Source organism: Dasypus novemcinctus, chromosome 2 (genome assembly GCF_030445035.2).
Source record: "Dasypus novemcinctus isolate mDasNov1 chromosome 2, mDasNov1.1.hap2, whole genome shotgun sequence".
NCBI lineage: Eukaryota > Metazoa > Chordata > Mammalia > Cingulata > Dasypodidae > Dasypus > Dasypus novemcinctus.
The window spans coordinates 105971156-105996953 of record NC_080674.1 but is presented as its reverse complement, the minus strand read 5'-3'; the positions used below and the strand labels follow the sequence as shown (position 1 = coordinate 105996953).

At 33.5% G+C, this 25798-nt stretch overlaps 1 protein-coding gene and 1 pseudogene across 2 annotated transcripts in view; both read left to right on the top strand.

The window, feature by feature from the left end:
• SLCO4C1 (solute carrier organic anion transporter family member 4C1) overlaps positions 1–25464 on the top strand; it is a 64409-nt gene extending 38945 nt beyond the window's left edge. Inside the window, exons 5-13 of one of the 2 annotated variants that reach the window (XM_058276663.2) lie at positions 1387–1508; positions 3051–3169; positions 9168–9312; positions 9718–9913; positions 15231–15384; positions 18606–18796; positions 20045–20109; positions 21547–21684; positions 23470–25464. In XM_058276663.2, the coding sequence (XP_058132646.1) occupies positions 1387–1508; positions 3051–3169; positions 9168–9312; positions 9718–9913; positions 15231–15384; positions 18606–18796; positions 20045–20109; positions 21547–21684; positions 23470–23546 (1207 nt within the window). In that variant the 3' untranslated portion in view covers positions 23547–25464. Of the gene's footprint in view, positions 1–1386; positions 1509–3050; positions 3170–9167; positions 9313–9717; positions 9914–15230; positions 15385–18605; positions 18797–20044; positions 20110–21546; positions 21685–22941 lie in introns of both variants that reach the window. The other variant, XM_058276660.2, reaches the window with a different exon arrangement.
• Positions 11356–11851, top strand: LOC101424025 (ribosomal protein eL22-like 1 pseudogene; annotated as a pseudogene).
• Positions 25465–25798: the final 334 nt, after the last annotated feature.

Sequence of the window (25798 nt, the reverse complement as noted above, 5' to 3'; positions counted from 1 at the left end):
GTATTTCCTGAGGATAGCGTGAGGAATTTTTCAGGAAACAAAATGAAATACATACAATTTTTATATAAAATCTTATTTTAGCTATTTTGCTTCATGAATCATTGCCATATCATCTCTTAGTATAATGCATTTATTCATAATTGCTTAATTTATGTGCCTAATAGAGTCACCTAATGAGATTTTGGAAAATAGGCATTTAGGACCTCATTCATTGTTCAAAAACAAGAATTCCATCAAAATTAGTAATATTCTCAGTAGATTTAGTTTGTAGAAGATAGCCTGAAGGGTCTCAGGGAGCTACAGTTTTCAGATTAAGTTCTTAGTAGTACTAGTTTTGATTGGTGATCATAATTGTGCTGCTTCAATAATTGTGACAATGGAGAACAATAGTAAGCAACATTTATTGATCCCATACACTGTTTCAGGCAACATGCATTCTGTGTGCTATTTTATTTAATCCCTTCAGTAATCCTATGAAGTAGATGATACACACAACTGGTAAGTGGCCAAGAAAAGAATTGAAGTCAGTCTTTTTTATTTCAAAATCACCTTCCTAATGACAGAGTCACCTTCTTCTTTTCCTGCATATAGGAGAGTAATTAACCTTTGGTGAGGTCTTATTTTCTCATTTTACTGTGAGGAATTATAACTGCACAGTCCTGTGAGCAAGGTTTAAGGAGATATGTTTATGTTTATGTGATTTGTTTGCTGAACTGTTAATCCTAGGTTAATCCTTGAAGACTGTATAAGAAGGTATTCAGGGGGAAACCCTGGAAGCACAGAGCTGGGATTTAAGAAAGGACATTTTCAAGAAAGGAATTAGATGAGCTGTAAGGGTGATGAGGTGTAAGGGGTTTGTTTTTGAAAGGAGACTATTAATATAAAAAATATGAGAAAGATTATTAAAAACTATTAAGTGAATCTTAATAATAACTTTCTTAAAAATAAAAATTCTCAAGAATAGTTTACATTTAAAAGCATGCCATAATTGAAACAAGGTATATGAACATTTAATATAAATCATTTATTTGTTGATGGGATATATTTAATTCAATACAGTAGAGGAGGAAAACTTAGCCAAAGTTAGAGAAAGTATTGAGTATACTATGTATGATTTCAAATATTCAATACACTTTTATTTACTATTGAACAATTTAAACCTTTATGCTATATTTGCCATTTTTCAAATAACTTGTGAACCATTCTTTTTATAACTCATTTATGTCTGTTACCTGTTGTCTGATTCATCACAATGGCATCAGTTGAAATTTTGGATATTACAATAGCATTCTACTATAAGCATTTGAATTGTAAAGCATGTAATTATCATAATGAGTTTTAATTAATGCAGAGCTTACTTTTATCTCTTTTTTTCCTGTCATACAGCATTGATATTACTGAGAATGACCCACGCTGGCTGGGGGCCTGGTGGATAGGATTTCTTTTGGCTTGGGTCTTTGCTTGGTCTTTGATAATACCTTTTTCTTGGTTTCCGAAGCATCTACCAGGTAAACATTTTTTCCTTTAAAATCATATTTTACTGTGATTCTAGACCAGGTGTTTCTTTCTCTATGATTAATAAGAACTCTGGAAAATTTACCCTGTTTGTTAAATAGAGGATCTCATCTACCTGCCTATATGTGTAAACTTTTGAATACCTGTTTTCATTTTAGAAAATATTGTGTAGCAATCTTAATATTATGAATTTTCTTTATTTCCAATTAATAATCAATAAAACTGTTGTGTGTATGCAACTACTTATTAAATACTTACTATTTTTTTTCTTATATTCTGTCCAGAATCCCAATTCCTAGATACTTTGTATTTAGTCACAGTTTTGAGAGCCAATCTGCTTTTTTTTTAATCCCCCCCTTGCTCTCCATGTCCATTTGCTGTGCATTCTTCTGTGTGTTTTATTTATTTATTTTTATTTACCCCCCCCCCCCCCCCCGCTTGCAGCTTTGCTTGTTGTCTGCTTTCTGTGTCCATTCACTGTGTGCTCTTCTGTGTTTTTATTTGTCTCCCTTTTTGTTGCATCACCTTGCTGAGTCAGCTCTACATGGCGCTTGCGGGCCAGCGCTCTCTGCAGCATGTGGGTGAGCCTGCCTTCACAATGAGGCCCCGGGATGCGAACCCAGGGACTCCCATATGGTAGATGGGAGCCCAACTGATTGAGCCACAGCTGCTTGCCAAGCCAATCTACTTTTAACTATAGATACTAATTATTTGCAGACAAAAATGCAAGTACTTATTTTTAATTATCACCAAAATCAGGCTGTAGTACATTGATTTTTTTCACCATATTTTCAATAGTCTGTTCAAAAAAGAAAATGTTAATAGAAAATAAAATCCATTTCTCACTGTGTGTGAGATTCTGCTCCTGTAAAATCTTATAATTTAAATACATATCTCTAGAATTATTTTTCTCTAAACTGATGGCATTAGTTGTTTCCATTATCACGGCAATAGGATAAATTGACTTTTAGAAGTGGGCAAAAGAAAAGTTGGTAGAATAGCAATAGGTGAACTCATTGATTCTTTTCTCTTCTGACCATGTTACCTTATAATTCCATATATTGACTATTTTCTCAGACTTATTGTCAGTACAATTTTTAGAAATCAAAGGGACATACTAATACATGGAGAATATTATTTCATCTGTCAAGCCTGTTAGAACAGCAGAGAATAAATGTAAAAGCCTCAGAATTATCTTGTTTACTGTGTTAAGGATGAAAAGAGAACCATTCGAAAGGAAGAGAAAAATGTTACATGAGATTTTTAAATGCAGAGAATAAATATGTGGTCACAGTAAAATTGTCTCATTTTAATGTTTTGACCAGTTGGAACTTCCTTTTCTAGTGGTATTGAATACTAACTCTTAGGACTGCCAGATTACAGCCATAAATATTTATACTATACAATTGAAAAAGAGAGGAGATGGCCTCTTATTATGGAATTTATATGCTTATAGAAGTATATGTCAATTAAAAAGTAAACTTTTTAAAAATGAAGATTAAAGTGATATAGTAAGTACATTTGCTGTTTTTTAGGAACAGCAAAGATTCAAGCTGGAAAAATTTCCCAGGCTCATCAGGATAAGAATAGTTCCATACAAGAAGAAGATGAGAATTTTGGAAAAAGCATTAAAGATTTTCCAACTGCTCTAAAGGTAAAATAAAGCTTTTAAAATACATATACATTTGTTAAAGTTGTGTACAAGGGAAGTTTGTAATTTTAATTTTTCAAGATTCGAAATAATTTACTTTTCATTATTCATTTGCTTCCTTCTTGGTTGAAATCTTTCAAAATATTTTTACTTCTCCACTCAGCCCATCTCCCTTCCAGATCTCCCCCTGCTTCACCTGTACATGTGTATTTCTGTGTTTTGTTGAGATTATTCATATTTTAAAATTCCAGTTACTATATATTCTCTTATAGTAGTTCTGCTCTATTTCATACATTTTTATGTAATTTATAGTATAAATTCTAATTTACGTTGCCGTCTTCTATTTAGACTTACCTCTGTGTATTGCAAGAGTCATTGCACAACACTGATTTTATTTTTTATTTTTATTTTTTCATCTTTATGGTCTCCTATTTTGAGGTCTCTATTCTAATAGAGGTCATTGGTGGTTTTCTTCAGATAGGATACCTTCTGAGAATCCCTAAATGTTTGAATAATATTTTTGACTGAACCCAAATATTTTTACTGAGTGAATACTTTTAAATCAAACTCCTTTAATCCCAGTAGTTGTGAATGTAGTTTCACACTTTTCTAGTTAAATGTTTTTCCGTTACAAATTCTAGTGTAGTGTAAATCTTTCATTCTGGAAGCTGTAAATTTTTCCTTTATGTTTCATTTTAGGAAATTCGGTATGTATTAGTAGGGGTTCTCTGCGGAAACAGAACTGACAGGATATCTGTAAATATGAGATTTTTATAAGAATTGTCTCATAATTCTTGTATGAATTGTGGTGGTGGGGGAGGGAGTCCAAGTTCTATGGGATATGCTACAAGCTGAGAGTTCCAATGAATGTTTTAGATAAATTCCCCAGGAGAAGCAGACTGGCTGAAGTAGAGATGGAAATACTCTCTTCTGAGTGTTGAAATCACTTTTCTTTTTAAAGCATTAGCTGGATGGGACTTCTCTTGTTGTTGAAGGCAATCTTATCAGTTGTTCGTAGATGTAATTAGCGATAAATGCAATCAACTTACTGATAATTTAAATACACAAAATATCCTCACAATAACAATCAGGCCAGTGCTTGCTTGACCATACAAACTGACACCATAACCTGGCCACGTTGAAAATGAACTTAACCCTCACAGTCTACCCCTGGTCAAATGTGGCACCCACACACATCTCCTTAAACCAGGGGTTTATAATAAGGGGTCTGTGAAATTGAACTGAAATTCCAAAAATCATTATTCTTGTGTTGGTGTGGATGTGATATATTTCTTAAATAAGACACAGTATAGCATGGACTTGGGAAGGTGTCCAAGGTTTTCACCTGACTGGCAAAGGGGTCTGTGTAATAAAAGTTAAGAATCCCTGCCTTCAACCATACTTAATCTCTAAATAAAACCAATAACAGTGATTTTTTGCCTAAAAATACTCAACTGCTCTGTATACAACTGGAAACCCAACAACCCTCCCCAGATAAGGTGCAGGTTCTTAGAAAATTTTCACTCTTAAACTTGATAGCCTTCAAGTTAGCTACTTTGACATGTAGCTAATACAACTTATGTCATATGATAAGAGGATAAAATAGGAACGAAAACAAAGATATTTGCTTTATGTATATAAACAAACATAGCAAAACAAGGAGGAAATATTCATAACTATTACTGTACTCATTTCTGTAACTGGTCATGTGACCATAACTCATTTTTATAACTACATTCCTCCACTATCCATTCTGTATTGCCTTTACACTCAGTAAGCTCCTCAGTTGGCCATGGTTCTTTGGCTGGTGGGGTGTCTCAAACCTTCATTCCTGAAGCATCTGGGTCATTGGGAGTCCTGCCTGAATTGGGTTGTTGCGTTTTCCATTGACTTTTATCACAGGACATGGTATAATGGTCCTAGGAGAGGCCCTAGGGGATCCTCTGTATTTCAAGCAAATTCTTTGTTACCTCCATTGCATAGTTGCAGACCTAATTCCCTTGATAGTCAGTTCAGTCAACCCAGCCCTAGAAATGGACTGTAGTGCTACACCTGTCCACTTTCAGGTGGTACTGGTATGTCATGCAGAGCCATTTATAAACTAAGCCTAAGTTTCTCTTCCTTAGTCAACTCCCCAAGAGGCCATAGCTGTGAGCTGGGAAGGAGAAAATGAGGCAGAAGTGAGGATCAAAGATATATAGACCACTTCCTCTTGTAACTTGTGCCTTGAGGACCTGCTCAAGGCCTATCTGCTATATACCATTTCCATTTTATGATGGTGTGCTTCTGTGCCTGCCCAGCTTTATGGCTTGGCAGGTCAGACAACACCCAGCTCATGATAGGAAACTCATATCCCAAGGTAACTTCCTTTCATTCAAGGGGTTCTGGGTCTCTAAACTATCTAACATCTGGGAAATGATTAAAGGGCCCTGACTCTTTGTTTCTGTAATTCACGTTAGACATTTGGATATGTGACCTAAAATGCTTCTGCTTGTATAGATCATGTTAGAATTTAGTAGACCTGTCTAATTATTTTACTTTTAGGTACCCCATAATCTACTGGAACAATGACATTGATCTCTGTGAGTCACATTTTTCGATTGCTGTTTTGAGACTGCTATGCATTATGGTAGCCACACCCAACTTGTTTTTGGAGATTAAGTACTGCCACTTGGCTTCTGCCACTAGGATCCCATCATCCCCATTGTATTTAAGTGTCCAAGTTCAGTGACAGCAGTTTCCAGGGTAACCTATGACCTATAAAGAAAAGTGCCCACAGGGAAGTGGACTTGGCCCAATGGACAGGGCATCTGCCTACCACATGGGAGGTCCGCAGTTCAAACCCCGGGCCTCCTTGACCCGTGTGGAGCTGGCCCATGCACTGTGCTAATGCACGCAAGGAGTGCCTGGCCACGCAGGGGTGTCCCCAGCGTAGCGGAGCCCCATGCACAAGGAGTGCACCCCGTTAGAAGAGCCACCCAGCGCGACAGAAAGTGCAATCTGCCTAAGAATGGCATCGCACACATGGAGAGCTGACACAAGATGACACAACAAAAAGAAACACAGATTCCTGGTGCCACTGATAAGGATAGAAGCTGTCACAAAAGAACATACAGCAAATGAACACAGAGAGCAGACTACTGGGAGGGAGGGGAAATAAATAAAAATAAATAAATAAAAAATAAATCTTGGGAAAAAAAAGAAAAGGGACGTTAGAGCTCTTCAGGATGATTGAGTTAGTCTCACAAATTTAGTACAGTCCTGGTGAAAGGTATGTCCTCTGGATATTTTGGGGCTGGTTAAGCAAGTCTTTCATGATAAGCCCACCCTTAACATTCCAATATCTGTAAACCTTTGGATCTCCTCATCTACATTATACCAGGACACTTCTGGCATTTTGACCTCAGGCAATGTGGGCCACCATTTGGTCCATGTTTCAGCAAGCCATCTGATCAAACTGTTAGAGCCCTTCCTAACTCCTCAAGTTACAACACTGAATCCAGAACCTTTGCTTAGTGGGCCCATATGAATAAGTTCAGCTTTATTTAACTTTACATTCTTTCCATCATTATTCCACATCCTTATTATATATTCCCACACATAGTTCCCTGATTTATCTTTATATATATTAGAAAAAAATCATGCAGTTCTTTTAGAGTATAGTGTTCCTGTTCATGGGGTCACACTTTATACCTCACCTTTTGGGACCTGTTGGGACTTCAGCCTGGTTTTAGGCCTGTAAGAAAAGAGGGGTGGGGGGAGGGTCACAAGAAGAATTAGTAGTGCAGGACATTCCATTGTAGTTTCATCTGGTGAAACAAGATTTATCTCTTCACACAAAAGTGTGAGAGCTGTTTTATCAGGGTAAGTGGTTAGAAGTTTGTATTATAAGCATTAAGTGGCATATCCAGTGGTGATATTTTGCATATCTCTATTGCTAACTCATGTCATGGACTATCAGTGCCATCTTGATTGTTGACGGTATCAGTGCCTTTGAATCTATAGCCAGATTAGAGAAACAATTGCAAAAACCCCAGAATTAATTAAGCAATCTTACCCTTAAAATTCTGTTTTTCAAGAACTACTCTGGTACCAAAGCTGTTATTAGTCAGGGTTCTCTAGGGAACCAGAACCAACAGGAGATATTTATAAATATTATGGGATTTTAATAAGAATTGTTTTACACGACTGTGGAAATGTGCAAGTCCAAATTCTGTAAGGCAGGCGGCAAACTGAGAACTCTGATGGAGGTTTTAAATGAATTCCCCAGAAGCTGGCTGGCTGAAGTAGAGATGGAAATTCTCTCTTCTGATTTCTGAAATCATCACTTCTTTTAAAACCTTCAACTGGTGAAGACTTCTCTCATTATTGAAGGCAGTTTCCTTACTTGATTGTAGATGTAATTAGCCATAGATGCTAGCAATGTACTGATGATTTAAGTCCAGGAAATATCAAGCAGTGCTTGCTTGACCATACAAATTAACACCATAACCTGGCCAAGTTGACATATGAACTTAACTATCACACACTAGATTATGTCTCAGTATGTGTTGTTTTTTTTCTTTCATGATTCCTTCATGGTCATTTTCAATCTAAAGACTTAAATATTTTCTTCTACTACTATTTTTTTTTTTTTTAATTTTTGTATCTCTTCTTTAGGTACTTTTTCTCCTTTTGGTTCTTCTGTTATTTTTATGATAGATCATTTGATTCTGTCTGTATTAGTCTGTCAAAGTGAAATCTTTAGATTTAGAAATCTTTTGGCTTTTATAAAGGCTATTTATTTGGTGTAAAAGCTCACAGTTACAAGGCCATAAAGAGTCCAACTCAAGGTTGCTTTCTCACCAAAGTCAGTTGCCAGATGTTGAAGCAAGATGGTCATTAATCTCTGCCTGGTCTCTCCTTTCCCTTTGGGCTTACAGTCTTCCCTCTCTCCTGGCTAGGGCTCATCTCTCAGGGCTTCCTTTCTAAGGTGAGCTGTAGGCTATCAGGCAATGATGTGGTTGAATCAAAAGCCCTACACTGATTTTATCAAGTAAGCTTAAATCCTTTGTATTTAATACAAAGAATATCACACCACATATTTTAATAATTATGTAGTTATGAAATTCTCAACTTAAATTGCCTTAAAGTTTAAAGAGAATTATTAACTACAAATAGTCTATATAAAGGGAAACATGTATTCTTTGCATTCTGTGTCAAATATGTCTACTCAAATGACAATTCAATAGCCCTTGTAGCTTGGAATCAAGACCAGAGGAACAGATCAATTTGAAAATATAATCTCTCTTTTTGGGATTCATAAATAATCTCAAACTGCTGCACTGTTTTTTTTAACTCTCTTATCCTGTCTGTTTGTGACATGTGCGTGTGTGTACATGTGGGGCTGTTTCATGTAATATTTTTTGCATTTAATATTCCAGAACTATAATTTGAGTTTCATTTTATGGTTAAATATATTTAAAACATTACATATCTATAGTCCCTTTTGATAGAGTAATATAATTTTGAGACAATTTAGAAACCTATTTATACTTGCCTAACCCTGTACATGACTAGTGAGTCCTTTACTCATGGAGCTAAGTATAAATTTGGTATTTAGAGGCAATTCTCATCTTTTCTCAAGTCAAGTTCTTCATTTACTGGATGTAGAAACTCAAAGCACAGCAACAACAACATAAAATAGGAGTAGATTTATAATATGGGAATATACAGTAAGTGGAGGAAGAAACTTGGCTAAGCAGGCATTTTTCCCTTTTCCCTGGTCTCTTGCATACTTGTATAGAATGAGGGTAAATTCAACCTACTGAATTCTGTGAATTCTCTGAGCGTGCCACATACAGATTTTCCCAGCTTTGCACATACAAATTTATTAATATTTTTTATTAGAGGAAATACTGAGATGATTATATTGTGTTTATTAGAAACTTGTCATTTATAATGTTACCATTTTGCAGTATAATCATCAGTATTCATTTGGTGAACTGTATTTTCTCTTTAGAATTTGATGAGAAATACTGTCTATATATGCTTAATCCTATCAACTACTTCAGAAGCCTTAATTACTACTGGATTTGCTACATTTTTACCCAAATTTATAGAAAATCAGTTCGGAATATCATCCAGCTTTGCAGCTACCCTTGGAGGTAAAACTTTTTAAAAGTTTAATATTCTCATTTTATTTTGCCATAGTAAATATTTAAGTATTAGCATATAATTTTGGATAGCCCATTCCTTGAAATTTAAACTTTATATTGATTTTGATAAAATTTTCTGATTTTCTGGCATTAGATAATATTATGAACTTGAAAAATACAAAAGCTGTATTGCTAGAGAATATCTGTATTAATATTAATGTTCAAAGCATTAATCTTAATAATACTTTATGGGACTAAGTCATTTATGTATATAATTTTAAATCTGGTGAGTACGTTCAAATGTTCAAATCACATTGGTGATTGTTTTGATGTTTTCCAGTTGTACAAATAATTGTACCAAATTACTGGTATACTTGTGTGTTTCCTCACAGCCTGTGCCTTCTTTCTTCTTAGGGGCTGTTTTAATTCCTGGAGCTGCTCTTGGTCAGGTTTTAGGTGGTGCCTTTGTTTCAAAGTTCAAAATGACATGTAAAAACACAATGAAGTTTGCATTGTTCTCATCTGGAATTGCACTTCTGCTGAGTTCTGTGTTTATTTACGCCAAATGTGAAAGTCAGCCATTTGCTGGTGTGTCTGAATTATATAATGGGTAAATATATTTACGTAGTTCTTGATATTAATATCAAAATAAATAATTATATGTCTATATTCAGGTATATGCTTTCTTAAATAAGTTGGTGAGGAATGGCCTTTTTTACAGTTATTACTGGAAGACTTTTCTAGGTAAGTAGGATATTTTTTTCAATGTACGTAACGATGTCATAAGTTGGAGGTATTTATTTAGGGAATATTTAAGGAACAGCTATTATGTATTGGATATTATGCTTGCACAGGAGTACAAAGATAAATACAGGAGAATTTTTGCCCTGAAGGAATTCACATCCTAAGGAGAATTTCACATTTTATGTTCTTATTGTTTTAAATTTTTTAAAATGAAGATGTCTTTCCCTATGGTAAAATTTTCTTATTAAGTGTGTTAGAAAAGGACTAGAAGAAAATGAAAGTGACGTTCTGGTGATCATTATAGAGAAATAAGAAACTTCTTATTGTTCTGACCTGTAAACATATTTCTACCTATACCTGGTTTCACCAATTTATCTTTCTTTGCCTTGTTTCTTTTGCTTCAAATCCTAATCCTTGAGTAGTGGATAGGGATGTGTGTGTGTGTTGCACAATGGCATATTTTATAGCCTGCTCAGAGAGACTGCTTCTTTAGAATCTTCATTATATAAGCTTGAGGCTGTTGAGAGAGGTCACAAACCAGGTCAAGGAATCCATAATTTTGTATAATATGTTAAGGTATAAATAAAATATACTTTGGAAAAGTTTACCAATAGCAGTTATGAAGATTTGTAATTGCTGTTCATGTCTAAGTCATTCTTTTCCATCAGTGGACTGCTTAGTGTCTAAAGCATTGATAAATTCATCTCCATTTTTAAATGCTTCTTATGGCAGACCTCTGTGATGGTATTCCTACCCTCAAGGAATTTATGGTTTAGCGGTAGAGATTAAAAAACAAAACTGTGTATGAAGATTGAATTAAGTAATGGGTAAATATAAAGCGCTATAGGATTCAAAGGAGGAAGAGCTAGAGAAATGGCATTTAAATGTCCTGTAAGGATACAAAGGATTTTGAGAGAAAAAAAATGAAGAAGAAGGAATATGTTAAGCCAAAGCATAATTACTAGAAAGTGAAGGCTAAGCCAAGGAATGAGTTTGAGTGGAACTTAGGTTGCATATCAGGATATAGTGGAAAAATACCTGGAAATGCTGAAAAATAGGTAGACCTGATTATCACCCCCATAACTCATCCCAAGAAAGCACTTTTCTTAATGTACCTGTTAAAAGAGAGTTCTGGAGAGCATAACAGAATAGTTTATCACCTGACAGACAAAGTAGATGAGTTCCTTAGATATTTCCCATCTTAAACAATAATCACTACCAAGTGAGCTGTCTTAGGCATAATCAGAAAGGGAAGCAATTATGATGGTGCTAGTTTGAAATGCATATGTGTGGGAGGGAGGGACAAGGACTGGTTATCAAGAGACATTAGGGCTCTCTGATGGCTCGCTCAGTTCTCAAGATGGCCCCGCAGAAAGACAAGAAGCCCAAGAAGTCAACACGGAAGTTTAATTTGGATCTTACTCATCCAGTAGAAGATGGAATTTTTGATTCTGGAAATTTTGAGCAGTTTCTGTGGGAGAAGGTTAAAGTCAATGGAAAAACTGGAAATCTGGGAAATGTTGTTCACATTGCATGCTTTAAGACTAAAATCACAGTTGTTTCTGAGAAACAGTTCTCTAAAAGGTATTTGAAATATCTTACCAAGAAATACCTTAAGAAGAACAATCTTTGTGATTGGCTGTGTGTGGTTGCATGTGACAAGGAGACTTATGAACTTCGTTACTTCCAGATTAGTCAAGATGAAGATGGATCTGAGTCTGAAGACTAGGTGAAGCCTCCCCTCATAAGGCTTTGCTTATTGATAAAACAATTGCAGTGTTCAAGATAAAGAAACATCTAGAAAATGGACTTTTAATTTATTGGTGAATTAAAAAAATAGTAGTCTTAAAAAGAGAGAGATTAGGATCATAGACAAAAAGATAAAACATAAGCATAAAGTGCTTAATGCATATATTTCTTAGTGATTAAAAAAACTGAAAGTGATTATACATATACCAACACACACATACGTGTATGTGTGTGTCTGTGTTTATAGATATAAATATAGTTTAAGATTTTAATGGGCACAAAATAAGTATATGGCACTGTCAGATTATTTTTCTCTGTGTTACTACATCCCAAATAAAAAGAATTCCAACTCCAAAAGCAGTGATGGAGTAGATTTTACTGAAGCCTTGTGAGGTGACAGAGAAGTTATAATGCTCCTAAAAAGCTCCTTCCCCCAAGTTCTCTCCCCACATCCTCCCTCTCTCTTTGCAGCCTTGTTTCCTTGCCTTCTTGGAATTACTCTTGACTCTTTCATCCTATTCCCATCTTAAATCAACCAAACAAACACCAAATCTTAACCAATTCCAAATCCAAAATATTTCTCCATTCTGTTTCCAGTAATCCAAATGTTGTATTTTAGTTGTCATTTACATTGTCACCACCTATTTTCTGGAATAATGTAACTGGTGTCCTTCCTTCAAATTTATTCTATGTATCAGTTCTGGGATACATAAAACATACATTTGACGATGTGACCTTCCCGTCTTAAAGTATTTCAATGTTTATATTTTGCAAAAAGATTAAAATCCATTGTTTTCAATAAGACCCAGGAGACCCTAAAAATCTGGTTCCTGACTCTTCAGCAAGTTCATTTCCTATCACACCCTATCTTAAACATCATGCATACTTATTCATCTGTTTTGCACCCCTATATGCATTAGCATGAGGTTTTTCCAAAGTGTCTTTTCCTTCCTTCTTACTCATCCTTTCAGAATCATCTCAGGCAGCAGCTCCTTCACTCTTCACACATTGGCTTGTTTTAGTATTTTTCATCAGTGCTTCTCAAATGTCCTTTGCAGATAGAATACTGCACTCACCATATTAGTGTATCATCTGTACCCGTTTCTGAAATGGTACTGAAATCTTTGAGGACAGAGAATATGTTATTCATGTTTGTATTTCTGATACCTAAAATAGGGCCTACCACTTGCTTGATATATATATTCGTTGAATGAATGAATGAATGAGTGATCGAGGGAAAATATTTGCTTAAGCTAACCTTTTATACGGAAGAACCCTTTGCCTGGGGAACCTGAAGAGTTATGTTTTGTAGTGAAAGAAAAGTCACCTGATCTCTCAGGGCCTTACTTTCCCCATTGATAAAAAGAGTAGACTCAATTGCATGGTTTATTCATCCTTCCACGTTTAAAATTCTAAAATGAACAGGGATACAAGGAGGAAGTCCTAGTAGGAGAAGTATGGAAAATGTGGATGGTATAGCTTTTGAGCTCATATTGTGTTCTTCTTGACATTGTGCTTGCACTGTACTGAACTGAGATTTTAAATTCCACTCAAAATGTTCACAATCATAATAAATGTAAATGCAAGAATACTCTTAAAATAATTCAATACATTTGACCTCAGGCAATTCCCTGAGTGAGAATTTCCTTCCATTTTAGCAGGAAAGTTATTTTATAATGAGTTTTATAGGTGGTACACACTTAGCAATCTTCCATTTGCCATTCATGAGCCTAGGGACTCTTGAACGGCAATATGTGTAGCTGTCTCCTTTGGTTTTGCTGTGTCATACTAAAGAGAGAGAGGGGTGTGAAAAGTCTCATGATGATACATCTGTTTCAGATTTGAAATAGAGGCTACTTTGAAAGACATAGTTATTTTGGCCCTACCTTTCCTAGGCAATTACTTCCTCCTTGCTTTTAACCATTGTTTGGTAAGAGAGTTAAGAATAAGATAGGATAGAATGGGGGAGAAAACGAAAGCAGAAAACTTATACTGGTTATATTTCCCTGCCTGCTAGTGATATCCTGCAGTGGTGAATATACAAATAATTGACATAAAACAGGATGAATGTGGCTGTAGTGGCTTCTACAAAATTGCGAGTTCAGGAAAGAGGATATCTTCTCTCTCTCTCCTTTAGGTCTTCCTTTTTCATCCTTCCTCTTTCTGCCGTTTATTTCTTGACTTTTATCTGTCCTTGTCCATCATTTGTACTTTTGTTTCTTCCTCTTTTACTCTATAATTAACTTACATATTGTTTTTAAAGCTGGCATTAGGGAAGATGACAGACACTTTTATGGTGACATATTCACTGCATATAGTTATGTTGGAGACATAAATCTCAACATTTACAAATAATAGAACAGAGCTCCCCTGAAGCACATTCAAGTCATACAAAATCACGTGGATCTTTATTTGCAAATTATATACATAAAGATGTTTTAAGTAAGGATTTTATGTTCTAATCGTGTTGACAAATGAGATTGGAGTGTCTGTTCAAATGCCCCATCCTCACTCAGAGTGAGGCTCAGAATAGTGCATCTAAATTAGTGTCCCCTTCCCTACTTCTCCATTGCAATGGTTGTCAGTCCAGGGCCAATTTGTGTCTCTGCCATGCACCTCTCTGCTCCTTCCCCCAGGAAATTTCACAATACTTGGGGACATTTTTTGTTGTCACAACTGAAGGAAGTGCTACTGGCGTCTAATGGGTAAAGGTTAGGGAAGATGCTAAACATCATACAGTGCATAAGATCAGCTCCCCACAACAAAGAATTATCTGGCCTGAAATGAAAAACCTTGGTTTATTTCCTTACTCTGCCTTATTTTTCTTATCACATACAGACATTGTATTATGTAGCTTTTGCTTTTATTGCCTCTTTCACTCACAAGAATTTAAGTTCTATGTGGGATGGCAGGCATTCCGCCCCCCACCCAAGATGGCTCCTTGTCTGTTTGCTCACTGTTTTTTCTCATTGTTTGTGTTTGTTGTCTGCACTTGTTGTTTTTGCTTATTGTCTGCTCCTTGTCTGTTTGTTTTTGTTGTTTTTTTTTCCTTTAGGAGGCACCAGAAACTGAACCTGGGTCCTCCCATGTGGAAGGTGGACACTCAACTGCTTGAGCCACATCCACTTCCTGTTCATTTTGGTTTTGCTTGTTGTCTGCTCGATGCCTTGCTCACATATTTGCTCATTGTCTGTCTTCTTTAGGAAGCACTGGGAACTGAACTTGCAACCTCCCACTTGGGAGGCAGGCATCCAACTGCTTGAGCCACATCTCCCAGAGGCAGGAATTTTATTTACTTTATTCATTTGGTAATTAAACATATGTTAAGTCAATAAATGACAGAATTGCAAAACATAACAATGGTTTTAAACAATTTGGTAAAAGTTGAAACAAATAATTTGCTCTTCTTTTTTTTTTGTTGTTGTTGTATACAGGACAGGAGAACTGGGAAATTTAACAGCTCCTTGCAATGCCAATTGTAACTGTTTGCAATCTTATTTTTATCCTCTTTGTGGAGGAGATGGAATCCAATATTTTTCTCCCTGCTTTGCAGGTTGCAAAAATTCTGTTACAACAAGACAGCCACAGGTAACTTGTGTTTGTTGTTACTCAACCTACTGTTAGGGAGACAATGTGCTTGTGTGTTTATGGATGACCTTCCTGATTCCTCCAGTGGAGTTACACAGTTTCCTATTCTTTTCCTCCTGGCCCACACCTTCCCCATTAAGCAGCTCCTGACCAGTGCAGCTGACAAAAACTCTTCTTCCTCCAAGATGTAATTATTATTGAAAAATCAATTTGGCAATTACTCACATACATCTCTGTAACATTACTACTGTTGTAGTTATGAAGTATTATTTACTTTATTATATTCTTTTTCCTCAACTATATTTTAAACTCCTTGAAGGCAGTGAATTTTTCCTGTTCTTACTTAGTACAGGGTAATAGACTGCTAATAAGCATTTTTATTTGCTGGAATAACATTTTTAAATATCCAAACCATTGATTTATGCTCAAATATAAATTTACTTTCAATTTGAAATTATAATGCATATTAGTTTACATAGATGTTATTTCTTTTTAATGTAGATAAATAGTTTAAAGGCATCTATTAGAATTTTATTGTACTTCATCTATGATTTAAAGATTTCGTCTTAGTTAAGCTTAAGAGCCTTGTGAACAAATAATACTCAGATTACTGATAATACATAATGTGTTATGCATTAGCAAATAATGTTAATTTTTGGAGCACCTCAGGGACACATATTATGGCTTATCTTAAAAAAATTAATAAGATACATAGGAATTATACAAACATCACAATCTTGAATATTTGAAATATGGGATAGTGAAATGGCATTCCTTTTTCTATATAATCAAAGATTACAAGAAAAAAATTTTAAATAAATAATTATGATTAATTGAGATCACCTTTAAATTTACTTCAAATTTCTTCTGAAACCAACATGGATGTGTGTATGTGTGGTTATACACATTCATATGTTTATACATACAAATGTATGTATACATAAATATACATATATATTTAATAATTCCATGTATAATAAATTCAGTAAGAGTTCATTGTAACACACTAGGGTTTAATCTTACTGCTGGAGTTAAGCAGGAATCTGGGAAACAATGAAAATTTTTTTCGTATTACCTAGCCTATAAATATTAAAATTATCATCTAAGAATAACTGAAAAATCTTCAGAAAAAAAATCTGCAATAAATCATATAAGCCTAATAGAATCGAATGACCTATATACAGATTTAATTCTTGGAATAAAACTAAGTCAACCATGGCTGTAAAACATCTATGAAAATGTAGAAAAAGACATTGGGAAGATTTTTAAGATCTCAAAACTGTGAATTCTCATATCTTGAAACCATTTGGCATCTGGGATTGCTTTAGTTTCAGAATGGCATGAGAAAACTAGATGTTTGTGTCATTTCCAAGGAATCAAATTCCTAAGTAAGCATAATGCTAATCATAGAATCAGAGCCACCTGGCAGGTAACTGTTCTTTAGAGAGATGGATAAATAGGTAGCATTGTCCTTTATGTAATCTATAATGAATAAAGGCTATTGATTAATTCTGAAGATGACAAGGAGACAAATTATTGGGAAAGATTCTGCTCACATAACTAGAAATAGATAGACACAAATATCCTGAACAAGAAAAACAAAATCCCCAAAATCTGACATCCAGTGCACACTTGAAAGGGTATTGATTATTTGAATATGATTAATTTAATATTTATAATTTTCACCAAATATTAATATAATCGGCAACTTTATTAGCAAATTGTCTTTCAGGGGTTGTTTAGGAAGAGCAAAGTATTTTGACTTTAAAATTTGGTATTTGGTATTTGACTTTTGGCTTTTTTATGTCCAATCTTTCCATGTACAAACCTGCTGATTCATATGATTTTTACTTCCTTGTGGAATATTTCAGATAGGCAAAATGAACTGATAAGAATACAAGAAACACCTGTGCATTTGTTTTCACAGCAATATTAGTCTCATAGTTTGCACCAGTGACCTAAACTAAACAAAGAGACCTTGACTGACAATTATATCACAGGCAAATGTATACTTCTTTATATAAGTTAGTTTTAAATTTTCACCAGGATAAAAAATACTCTCCTCAGTTTTCCTTCTTAATATATTTAAAAGTTACATCATTTAATAATTTGATATATCTGATTGCTGCATATGTAATGGTCAGTTTTGGGAATGCCATCTACAAGTCTGGGTTTTTAATGAGGAAAAGATTTATAGTAAGGATGGGATTGAGGTTGAAAAACTAATGATTTTGCCTAACAACCTTTCAAAATATCTTTCTGTTTTCCCCATAGAATGAATACTTGTGATTTCTATCATTGTGTGTGTGTTGGTTCATAAGTTATTTATTGCCATAAATATGTCATCGTAAGAGGGATGCACAAATGCAATGAATGCAATGAATGTGCCTTACTGATGATGAAAGGGGATGTTGATGTGGGAAGAATGGGGGTAGGGTGGGGAGTGGGGTATATGGAAACCTTTTATGTTTTTTAATGTAAAGTTTTGTATGATCTATTTATCTTAAGAAAAAAGACAATATTAAAAAATATATAAATTTTTAAAAAAAGAGGGATGCAGTTCTTTCAGTAAAGCTTCCTGAAAAAGTTAAAAAATTATAGTCATAGGTTAAAAGCACCATTCTTTTTTCAAAGTCTTAATAGGTATTAGTTAACTTTATGGAGGCACAAATCAAAATTATAGGTTTTGCTCTTTCAGATTTTGCAGGTAATGAGATTGTCACTAAAGATACCTCTTTGCCTCCTATAATGGAAAGGAGAAAGTTTGTGGGAAATCATTATCTGAACAACATATTTGTAGGATATGCACATTTAAAAGAATTTGGTGTTGATGGTTTATCACATTTACTTATTCTTGAATGAGTCTGGAAAAAATAAATTTATTTTATTGTAATTGCAAAGAAAAAAACATATGAGCAATTATGATCTATTGAAAACAGCATCGAATATGCAACATCATGTACTTATCATCAATCTCTTTTTATAAATCATGAGGCAACAATAATGTTGAATGTTGAAATAATAGGCACAGAAGTCAAATACAGATTATTCTACCTTATGAATATGACCACTTGTTGGATTTCTTGGCATTATTTGCTTTATTTAGGTGTGGACAGTGAGAGAATGTGTGCCCTATGTGGAGATGGTGTAATTTGTAGCGGTAAAATTATTTTTGAAACATACACTTCCAGCATGTTTAATATTATGTTTAATATTTCTAGAGCTATTACAACTGTTCCTGTGTTGGAAAGAAAGCAGAGATAACATCCGCTGCAGAAAGTTTTGCTTTTGAAGCTAAAGCTGGAAAATGTGAAAGTCAATGTGCAAACTTGCCCATATTCCTTGGCATTTTCTTTCTTACTCTTATTTTTACTTTTATGTCTGGTACTCCTATAACTATGTCCATCCTTAGGTATGTATTATATTGTGAAATTTACAGTTCCTAAAGCAATGGAAAGAAAATGGATGCAGGGGTTCACTAGATGTTTACATTGATCATAGGTTCCAATTCTAATTCAGCCCTTCCTTAACAAGATCAGTAGAGTTCTTGTTTCATTGGATATTCTTCTTCATTGAGCCCCAGATGTATCAGGTTTAAATGACATCATGTATGTGAAAGTGTCTTAACATTGCCTACCTGACACGTACCTGACGTTTCCCTGCTTATTCATGAGGCTTCCATTGCAAGCTGAATTTATTTTCAATTCTTTTTGACTGTGATGGAAATAAAACATACTCCCATAAAGGTTAGAATCAGAATGACATGTATTCCATCTTATTCATTATTTACTGTGATATTCTTTTCTCTAAACTATGCTGATAGGTAAGAAGCTGGCTGTCACCTGGCGCTTAGCCTGCCTTTTGTGCTTTCAGCAGATGAGCTGCTCTTCTTCAGTAGGACCTTTAGTGCTACTTTACAAAATATTTCCTACCTGCTTTTCTGTGGGCACATTCACGATTCTGAATCATCTCTAACAAACCTAGCCTTTTCCCTTTTCAAACTTGCCCCTTAGTGTTTACCCTTTCCTTCCCATCAAATGGAAAGTTTAGGAATTCTAAACACATTACACTATATGGGAATTAGAAGTATTTAGAGAATGGAGGAAATGTTTCTTAAAAATTCATTTTTGAAAAACATTCAAGTCACCTTGCAACTGCTTATTTGTTTTTAAAAACTGGTTGATCACTTTCATCTCTTGTTTGATTCTCATGTATGCTGATATTATGTCATTTCTCTTTGACAGGCCCATAGTCATTATTTAAATTTTGTTGAATCCTATTGGACCTTAGAAACCATTTTACATTGCATGATATTTGTACCTTGAAGTTAGTTAGAGTTAGAGTAAAATTATCTGTGTGCAACTTAATAGCAGTAACCAAAAATAAGTCGTTAGTGCATGTCCTTTTCCTTTAATTTTATATTCATTGAAACATATAGTTCTTTCTTAGTATTACTTGCAATTTTTTAGTTCAGATAACTTTTCTTCTTTTATAGTTACAAAAAGACTGAAGTATTTATAAAATCTTACAAATAACTTATTTTCTGTGCTCAACATTTACTTTAATATATAAGTGCTAAACTGGTGTAAACATGAACTTGCTGAAAGAATGTGCATCCTGTATAGTCATTATTAGTCTAATATGTACTTAATATTTCCAGGTGTGTTAATTACAGGCAACGTTCTCTAGCATTGGGAACACAGTTTATGTTGCTGCGATTATTGGGTATGCCATTTTTCTTAATTCATTGATACCTGTTGACTATTTTGGTTCTTTAATTTTATTGATTTATTCAATTATGATATGTGCAAAGACAATAATTAATTTGAGTACAGCAGAAACCTGTATAATTGTGATTGAAGAAAGCTGTTTTCCAATATTCAAGATGTAGCTTATTTATGTATTATGTAAGAAAATAATAACTTTCACTTTTCACTCACCTGATTGATTAACTGTTGTTTCCAACTATGCTGTAAATATAACCTTAGAAAATATGTTATATTTACGTGAAATATAAAATTTGATCATCAATGCATTTTCTGGTAAAGCGTGGTAGAAGACATTCTCTTTTCATCCTTTCATATAAAATCTATAGCCAACATTATAAAATTTTTCTTATTGCCATAATGCCTTTATGCCTGCTTTTATCGCCCTTTGTGGCACTATTGTGTTGCATTAGAAGTAAAATATAAAGAATTAAAATGTTTCAATTAAATCTATGGCTAGTTCAGAATTAATAGAAGAAAGATTTTATATTAGAGAATTTTGTAAGGTTCCATATGTAAGAAGAAAAAAAAGAGAAAACATATTAAACATAACGTTCATTGCTTTAAAAAACATATCCATTTTTCAGGTGAGTAAATTAAGATCTGTGAGGTGCAGTGATTTGCTTATAGAAACACAACTAATGGTGGCAATGAGACTAAGCAAAAGATCTCTTAAACCCCAGTCTAGTGCTCTTTCAACTCTTATCACATTGCAGGTAAAGAAAGAACAGGCTGGATGTAGCTGAAACCTTTGCCCAAGACATAACACTACAACTCAATTATTTGTAAAAAGTGGAGCTCTTACCTATGTGGAAGTTTAGTGCCTCATGGCCTTGGCCTCTTAGGGTGGAAGAGGGTTGTATACGTGATACCAGTACTCCTGAGCATGTTTAGTGTGAAATTATATGTGGGTGTATATATACACATATATGCTCTTATGCACACACATACATGTTGTGTCTATATGTTACAGAACTGTGTATAAATGTCTACACATTCACATACTCATTTATATACACACACATAACACCTATACTGTATGTAGTTCAGCAAGCTTGTGCAAGTATAATTTCAATATTTTGAAATTATAAAAGCTAATTTCAAAGGCATAGTTATTACATTTGAAAAACTGCATCTTAAAACTATTTGTCATTAACCCAATATATTGTAGACACTTTTATTAATATAATTCTTAATTGATTAGAAGTTAAAAGTAATTATTCTCAGTGCTTCTGCATATCCCTTTGACTTGCACAGGAACTGATTAATTTGCATATGGAAAGATCCATGCCTTTTTTAGTTTTATATAAATTATATGTATAGCTATGTATATAAAATATTTCTAATTATAAACTGTAGAATTTACCCATTTGTATTTCACTCATAATTTTTCTAGGTACAATACCTGGACCAATTATATTTGGTATCGTAATAGACAGCACCTGTGTTCTCTGGGATATTAACGAGTGTGGAATTAAAGGAGCTTGCCAGATTTACGATAATGTCAAGATGGCCTATATGCTAGTGGCAATAAGTAAGTGGTGATTTCTTGATAAATCTAGCATAAATAGATGATGTCACGGAAAATATCTTTTTATTAGTTACTTAAGCCATAGCACTATGAAATGCTCAGTCCACAATTAGGGCCATCCTATTGCCCTATAACAAAGATCAAAAAAACATCACAGCATGTTATGAGAGTCTTTGAATGGAGTCCACAAGATTCAGTTTTAAACAGAGTAGAACCAAGTTTTAGGTTTCATTACATCACATGTCATACAATTTTCCATTAACAACTAATTTTAAAATTTTTGGAAGTAAAATTAAGAAGTTGAAAGAGAATTATGCAAACTTTCATGAATGTGAAGGTAACTGTACTTTGGAAAGCATAGATAGCTGAGCAGGTTTTAAGAAGTTTTTGAATAGTTTAAAAAGTTAGTCATAATGTTTAATCCTTTATTGCCTTTGGTAGTCTGTATAAAATCCTTGATAAATAATGAGACCTTGTGCCAGTAGGATCTAGGTAATTTATCTTCCTATAAAACTACTAATGCTTAAATCATTTTTCTGTTTTTCAAGTACATACTTTTGGTGAAAGTATTAGCAATTAACAAAAAGAAATCAGCAACTGCAAAAATGACATTGTGAGATGGTTCCATTTATTTGATTGGCACTTAATAAATGTTTATGCCATGACCAGAACTAGTTTCTCTTCATATAACCAATCTCAAAACCTGAAGTTCTTTAAAACAAATCAAGTTGTGAAGTGAATATTAATGTTTCATGTTCTTAGTTGTTATTTAAAAGTAAGCTTGGATGACTATTAAAGGTGTTATGCTCCCATTGAGGCTTTCTCCTAAGAATGCCAAAGACTTTTTTTTTATTTTTAGAATTATTTTTCATTGTGGACGTGAAAGTGCTGCAACTTTTTACTTGGATTAGAGGATTGTGTAAACTATTTTTCTTAATTATTAACTTTTGGCTACTTGCAAGGTTTTATAGAAATGGTAATGTATTAATGAAGTTAGAAATGAAATATACAATCAAACCAAGAATAGAATAATTATTATTGTACATTTTTTATTGTTTAGAAAGCAAGTACATGCTACTTCATTGAATTATAGTCAAACATTTTATTTCTCTTCAGTGTTTAAAAGTTTTAAAAACATAGAACTTTTATGCCCATATAATCTCTCTTTAAAGTAGTGCTATGAAGAATTTCTCAATGAAAATTAATTTTTGTAATAATTAAAGGCATGAATGCATGGTTAATTTTTGTTTTTATACTTAGGTGTTACTTGTAAAATTATTACCATTTTCTTCAATGGATTGGCAATCTTTTTGTATAAACCACCTCCATTAGACACAGATGTGGTATTTCACAATCAGAATTCAGTTGTGACCGCTGTTTCAGTAGAAAGTGTCCTCAACAAAGCCAGCAATGAAGAGTGAAATAGAGGAGACTATTTTACAGCTGGAAAATTGACTTTCATTTCTAAGAATTCACTCTGCCATTACAGCATTAATTATCCAATGTGGAAAATTGTATTTTAAAAGTTGATGTTTTATAATTGAATATATTTTCTGTATATATATGGATTCTTACTTGCTTTTGTTCTAATGCAAAAGGCATACTTTTGCCCTCAAAGGTCACCAAAAGCCTCAAAATACACTCACAAATACACTCAGACTATTAGAATGTAGTTTAGTTACTTTCTTTATGTCTCAGTATATATTAAATACATGATTACCTTTAGCTCAAGAATCCCAGGAGATAATTTGTTGAATTTTGACCCTTAATTTTATATTTCTATTATAGTATTATTCGATTACGTCTTCCATGAGGAGAGTACCAACTTCAGTAAAGTGCCAATTAGACATGAAAAGATTTCTTAGTGAACTGGTGATTGATGTTTATATACTCAGTACTTTAATTTTTCTTATTTTAAAAATGATCACTTTGCACATTACTTATAGTACCTATAAGAATGTTTTGCACCTAGTAGTAATCTTTTGTTGTTTGATTAAAACATTAAACTCTACTCTTTGACTAATGCGTTTATTTGAAAATTAAACTATTTCACATACTTGATAACATAACCTCACTCCACTTATTCACGTCAGATTTAATGACAACTTTATCTGCTCAGAAAATGGAGGAAACAGATCAGTATCAACAGAAATAACTTTACCATGGCAAAGAATTTTACTGATTAAGAAAAGTATTGAAGGTTTTATTGAAGTTCAAATGCAGAGACGATTACATTTTACATGTTCATTTAAAATTTCACTAATTTGTTTCATTATTAGTTTCCCTCTCTGTCCATCAGATTTTATCTATCTAAGTTAGTTTTTTAAAAGCAGTGTATTCTAAACACTGTGGTCCAGAATAGCATGAGCTGAGAGGAAAACTCTGGGAGGAAACCAGGATCAGGAGCACTAGAAATTCATGGAATTTAAGAGATTATATAATCTGTGACCAACAATGATTCAAGAATTTAGAGGTACTTATAAACTAAAATTCAAGGAGTAAGTTAGGAGTTAGGCAAGTGAGCCACTTGAATATTAAAGAAGCAGAGGAGCAGTGGGTCAGAAACCATTCCTACTTAAACTAGGAATGTATGAACATCAAAGGTCAAAACGAGATGAATGGGTAGCCTAAAGTCCAGAGAGTTGGGAAGCAGGAAATTCATAGCAACTAAAAGAACAGTGCAAGATAGGTATAATGTACTTTAATTCAGAATCAATCTCTCTCCATCTAGCCAGATTCATTTTAAAAGCTGCCTCCTGTTGGAACAAAAGCCAAATGAGAGTTTTGGCTTTCTGTGTCCTATATATGTGAAAGCAGGGAATTGAGGGAATTGAATAGGAGGGTGTCATGGTTGTAAAATAATGGCACATCCTGAGGAACTCACTCATGAAGTATGAACTGACCGCAAGAGAGGAAACAAAATAACAAAATAAAATATAGTTATATAAATAACTAAAACCACTTAATTTAGAGAGGGAAAAGACCCCACACATGAATAATTTCGCAAACCACTGAATAATTGGAGTTCATGATGCTGTTTACAGTTCTAGAGGTTACATTGTATTTAATACACTGAGCTTTATAAAGCAATTTATTTTTACAAAGTTTTTAATGAAAGTAATTTTCACTCTTAAAGGAGTCAGACTCTGTTATTTATAACTTGCATATTTACAAAAACTACCTTCTTTCACGATAGGGCTTATAGACACTACTGTAATTTATAATCATAGTTTATACTTTTGGGTTTACCTAGATTATATGGATTGGTATTATGCTACTTTTAAAAATAAAATTTTTCATAATATATATATTTTTCACAATTATAATGATTTTTAAGTAAGCTTGATTTTATAAGTTGACCTGTTGTTAATTTTGTACATAACTGAAATATGCTACTAAAACTTTTACGTTAACATTTGTTTTCTTAATTGCAAAAATACAAATGTAAAGTCTTATACATTGAAAGAACTGTATACAATTGATTTAACTATGTAAATTGGAATAAATTATGAATAAAATTTTAGATCTATTATCTTTCAAGATCTTATTGTAAACAGTTATACAAAATGTATATACAATACCTTTATTAAATCAGATAGTTTTTATTATATTGTTTTGTGTTTAACCTTATTAAATGACAGATTTTGAATTGTGCTTTATCTCTGTTTATGGATATGTTGTTTTATAGATGGAAAAGGGAAAACCAATATACTTTTAAACCTGGAAAATGTGATTTAATAAATCAAGTGATTTCTTGTATCTCAATAAATCTATTTAATTCAATATATATCATTTTCATTATGAAATATATACTAGGAGAATTCTTTCACACAATACTTTTCATGTATAGTATATTAATATATAAGATAGATATGAATAGAATACATGTTGCCAATGATTACTTGTGAAATATCTGACACTTGGAAAAGTACTGTATTTTGAAAGGGTTATATTTAACTCTTCTTGCCTTATAAAAATACTTAGGACAATATTTTTTTAAAAGATTGGACCTTAATTTGAGCTATAATGCCCTGTTCCCCTCACCACAACACATACAGGCTCCTTCAGCAATTTAGGGTAGGATTTAATTGTACCCCAAACAATCAATGTTAACTTA